Source organism: Medicago sativa, chromosome 5 (assembly GCF_051527215.1).
Source record: "Medicago sativa cultivar Bolivia chromosome 5, Bolivia_mono, whole genome shotgun sequence".
NCBI lineage: Eukaryota > Viridiplantae > Streptophyta > Magnoliopsida > Fabales > Fabaceae > Medicago > Medicago sativa.
The window spans coordinates 51,204,724-51,209,398 of record NC_140753.1 but is presented as its reverse complement, the minus strand read 5'-3'; the positions used below and the strand labels follow the sequence as shown (position 1 = coordinate 51,209,398).

Genomic DNA, 4,675 nt, shown 5'->3' with positions numbered 1-4,675 from the left:
TTAAATGATCTAAATGTTACAAAAAAATAGATTAACTTATTACTCCCTCTGTCTCACAATAATTGTCTCTTTAACATTTTTTCTTTTTCTTTAAAAGAAAATGTTAACTTGTGCCCTTAAGGCATAAGATAAGGAACCCAACATAGTAACTTTTTGTTGGAATGTGTGCATTCAATTTAATTTTTGAATTTATAATAAATAGAATGCACACAATTTGAGGGAATATTTCTACTTTTAGATTTCTTATCTTGTGCCCTAAGGGCACAAGTTAACATGACTCTTCTTTAAATAATTGTCATTTTACAATACTAATGCAACATTTATTATTTTTTCCATTATTATACCCTTATTTAATGAATTTATTCAACTTAACTACCCCACTAACTACAATTAATAAGGGTATTTTAGTAAATGATATTAATTTTATCATTAAAATCAACAAAATTAATCATTTTTTTAATAATCGCGCACAAACCTTAAACGACTACTCCATCCGGTCACTATTACAAGCAATAGTTTACTTTTTAGATTCATTCAATAAATGATGTATGTAGTCTATATATAGATCACATACATCATTTATTGAATGAACTTATAAAGTCAACTTTTGCTTATAATAGTGACCAGAGGGATATAATATAGAGACAGAGGAAGTATAATTAATTAACTTAAAAGATTTAAGTGATACAAAAACAACTTAAACAACTAATTTATTACAATTAAATAACTCAAAGGAAATCTTTCTCAAGGTAAAAAAAAAAAAAAAAAATTTGTACCGAACATTTTGTACACGGTATAAAACGTGCTTGAATTGAGTAACTTTGTTTCTTTGTTTCTCCCTCCAAATTGTTTGTCATTGATTGATTATTGATTAACCAACAAGTCAATTTGGTCAACAACGAACACGCGTGCGTTTACAATTCATAAATCAAACTAATAATCCATTTTCATTCGATTCGACACTGTTAGGGTTTCATTTCTTCCAATTATGGCCGCCAATTCCCACAGAGCCGCTTCTTCTTACGGCGGCGCTGTCCCTTTCCGATCAAGGTATCTCTATCTCTCTTCCTCCGACTTTCGATTCATCGTTTATATATATATTGATTATTGAATTGTATGTGTTGGAATGGATTGTAGAGATGGACTTAGTACCCGACCCGGTGCGGCCTCCGATGAGATCCAGTTGCGTATTGATCCCATGGACTTGGACGATGAACTCACTGGTCTTCATAACCAAGTCAGAAGGTTGAAAAATGTACGTTTTCTCCATTTTTAATGTTTTTTTTTTAAACCCCTTTTCCCTTTTTTTGAAAACTTGATATCCAGCCCAATGACCGAGTAATCCGAGGGTTCAATCCCACTATCCACTTGTGGGGCCTATTTAAAGTCATAGTAAAACTATGTATGAACTAGCACGCCCAAATTGGTACTGGGAAATTGAACCTAAGACCTTGAGAGGAGCACACTCCAAGGTCCCATCTCAACACCATTAGGCCAACCCAAAGGGGTTTTGCATAAGATAACCTTGATTGATGAAAACCATTACTCATTAAGGTTCAATTAGATATCTACATAAATTAACTCAACTATGAGCTATAGCTAATAGTTATCACTCTTATTTTAGGATTATTGTTCGTTTTGTTCGTTATCAACTTCTAAGTATAGGTGATAACATATTGTACTGATAAACTTTAAAAAGTTCTTTTGTGGTATTGTATCATATTGTCATTTCCTTGCATTTGGAACGTGCACTATCTTTGTATTTCATACCCTTTTTTTTCCCTGTTCTAAGTACTGCACAAGAAATGGGCGGAATCTTAATGCTTGGAAGTTAGAACTCGTAATGGCATATGACTATCTACAATTTTTAGGTTACTTATTGGAGAAGAAATATGTGCATGTTCTTATCTCTAAGTAAATGAACTCATAATGGGATATAACTATCTACAATTTTTAGGTTACTTATTGGAGAAGAAATATGTGCATGTTCTTGTCTCTAAGTGAATTGTCAATAAAGAGAAAGATATGAATATGTTTGTTGTACTATGTATATACTACTATATATGCTACCTGGCTTTTTCCTTTCCCCATTCCAGAAAATAATACTTGTAGAATAATGTGGAAAATTAAGTTAAATCTTCAATTGCAAATTATGGATTCTTTAATCTTGATAGCTTGACTTATTAAATTTGTTTTGTTAATTATTGCTTTTAGAATTTGGTTAGGCCTAACTTAAATCCTAAAGTTAGTTAAAAGGTAAGGATTGACCAAGCATTATAAGGATTGATTTGTTCATATCTCTAGTTGACGGCGCGGTATATCTGGACACCTCTTCTCGCATAGGAATTGAGTTGATATTGGAAGAGTGTACAAATGTGGGTCGCCCAATAACAGAGAAATTAATAATTCGTGTAATTGAAACCAGTTTGATGAAATTAATTAATAATTCCTGTTATTGAAACCAGTTTGATGAAATTATATTGTGTATCTAAACTTATGTCCTCTTTCTTTTTTCTTTTTTTTTTTGGTTTGGTTTCCTTTGTTGTCATGCTAAATCAAATATTTATGGAACAGGTTGCTGAGGAGATAGGGACAGAAATGAAGTATCAGAAAGATTTTCTTGAACAGCTGGTACATAATTTCTTAGACAATCTCTTGTTTAGATTTTTTTTGTTGGCTCAGACTTAAGTTGTTGCCACATTTAGGCAAAATAGATTTACTCTTGAAATGTTGATGACCTTAGATTTTGAAAGCTGAATCTTGTAGAAGGAATCATTGTTTTATTGTACAATTAGGGTCAACTTACTATTATGTTCGGGTCTTACATGCTGCTGTTTTTGAACTTTTGTCATTCAAAAAGATAGAGTAAAATTAATCTTTCTATTTTAATACAGCAAATGACAATGATAAAGGCTCAAGCTGGAGTGAAGAATAATCTAAGAAGATTGAACAAGAGCATCATCCAAAGTGGTTCGAACAATATTGTTCATGTTATTTGTTTTGCTTTAATTTGTTTCTTTGTAGTTTACTTTTGGTCTAAAATGTCTAGAAAATGAGACTTAAGAATTTAAAGACAGCTCCCTGGTTGTAAGATTTTACTTAAGGTCTCTTTTGACGACTATGACATGATTTTGTAGCTTTATTGTAAAGAGAGAACTCTGAAATCTTTTGTAGGTTTCAAAATATATCTGACTTTTGAATTATTGTTATTGAGTACATGGTATAGTTTATTAGCAAAAAAAGAAAGAATATATGGCATAGTTGAAGTAGGTGTTCTATTTGAAAGAAGGTTGCATAGTTTACTAACAATATACCTCGATAAAATAATGTTAAGTGTTGTGGATAAGAATTGAGAAGAAACATGCCTTGGGTATAGAATTTGAATTACTGAATAAATCACCCCAAAGGTTACCAACTAAGAACTAAAGTGCCTGAAAAAGTGTTCGTGGTCAAACGAGATTGAATCTTTGCCACATTCTGGGTTTTGAAGAAGCAGAACATACTGTTATTATGTATGTTTATACAACATAAAAGAATGCAATGTCGAGGATGATCCTCGTCATTGATTTCAATAGAAAATCGGAAATGAAATTAAACCGTGCATCAAATTAAAGACCATCACGTGACTGAATGAAGACCCTTAGTTTCTTTCACTCATTTCTTCTGCTTTGTGAACTACATGGTGAACGAGTGTTACTCAGTCATTGATTTTAACGGCCCTTTGTTTCTTTCACTCATTTGTGTTCCTTCTTTTATATTGTGTTTGTGCTATTACTGGTCCTATAATTGTGTGCTATCATCTTTGTGGTGTATTGTTGCATGTGTTGATAACAATTAGTAGCGTTTGTTGCTCAAATGCCCTGCACTTTACTCATTTGAATATATTACATATATGCAATTTCCTGTTGTAACTTTTCTTGCCCACTCTTGATATGATTTGGAGTGACCAAAATCTGTATATGGTTTTGAATATAGTTTGATTGAGCTACATATTATTATTTTTATTTAAAAAGAATATCTCGTCAGATTTTCTGTCAGCTCTTGACTTGATAAGTTATGTGGGCTGACCAAGATTGTCTTGTCTGTAAATATTACCAATAGCTTGGTGATTTTGACAAATTAAAGAGTAGACATAAGAAGAGATCATTGTGGTTAATTAAAATTTCCAAGTTGTTGACCTATGGTTATATTTGTCTGCTTGCGCAGTCTGTTTCAAAGATTTTCTTGATCAGAGATTTATTCCTATGTGAAGTTTAATATCATATGTCAAAACTCTGGCCTATATATACCATATCCACATATTCATAATCTCTATATCTGTCCAAATAAATAAATTGCAGAAGCTGATACACACTCTTCATATAATTTCTAATAGAAAGAACTGAAAGAACTTCCAATTGCAACCTGCTTCTCCTGCGGCATAATGTGACTCTTGAACGATTCAAATTCTTGTCTAACCCTTTTTTTCAGACAAAAAACAATCAACCAATGATAAATTAATCTATTACTCTGTGATTTTTTTTAGGGGCTATTACTCTTTGATTTGAGCATCATGCAATTAGCTAGTTATTTTATGGGGTTTGACTATAACCTGTATGTTTTCGTATCAAAGAGCATCCAACCAAATAGTGGTGAGTGGTCAAATTATTGTCTACAAAATCAATTATTTAAAGCC

At 31.9% G+C, this 4,675-nt stretch overlaps 1 protein-coding gene across 1 annotated transcript; it reads left to right on the top strand.

Moving 5' to 3' along the window:
- The first annotated feature begins 773 nt into the window (after window positions 1-773).
- Window positions 774-3,209, top strand: LOC146922798 (bet1-like protein At4g14600). The gene is made up of 4 exons (XM_085715593.1): window positions 774-1,050; window positions 1,138-1,255; window positions 2,575-2,631; window positions 2,895-3,209. Exons 1-4 carry the CDS (start codon window positions 989-991, stop codon window positions 3,054-3,056), a joined length of 399 nt encoding a protein of 132 aa, XP_085571719.1. The 5' UTR covers window positions 774-988; the 3' UTR covers window positions 3,057-3,209.
- Window positions 3,210-4,675: the final 1,466 nt, after the last annotated feature.

Bases quoted from the DNA above. Each gene is read 5' to 3' on its own strand.
- LOC146922798 (XM_085715593.1), top strand. From the start codon at position 989: ATGGCCGCCAATTCCCACAGAGCCGCTTCTTCTTACGGCGGCGCTGTC. The intron at 1,051-1,137 runs GTATCTCTATCT...AATGGATTGTAG, and splicing joins GCTGTCCCTTTCCGATCAAG to AGATGGACTTAGTACCCGAC. The intron at 1,256-2,574 runs GTACGTTTTCTC...TTTATGGAACAG, and splicing joins AAGTCAGAAGGTTGAAAAAT to GTTGCTGAGGAGATAGGGAC.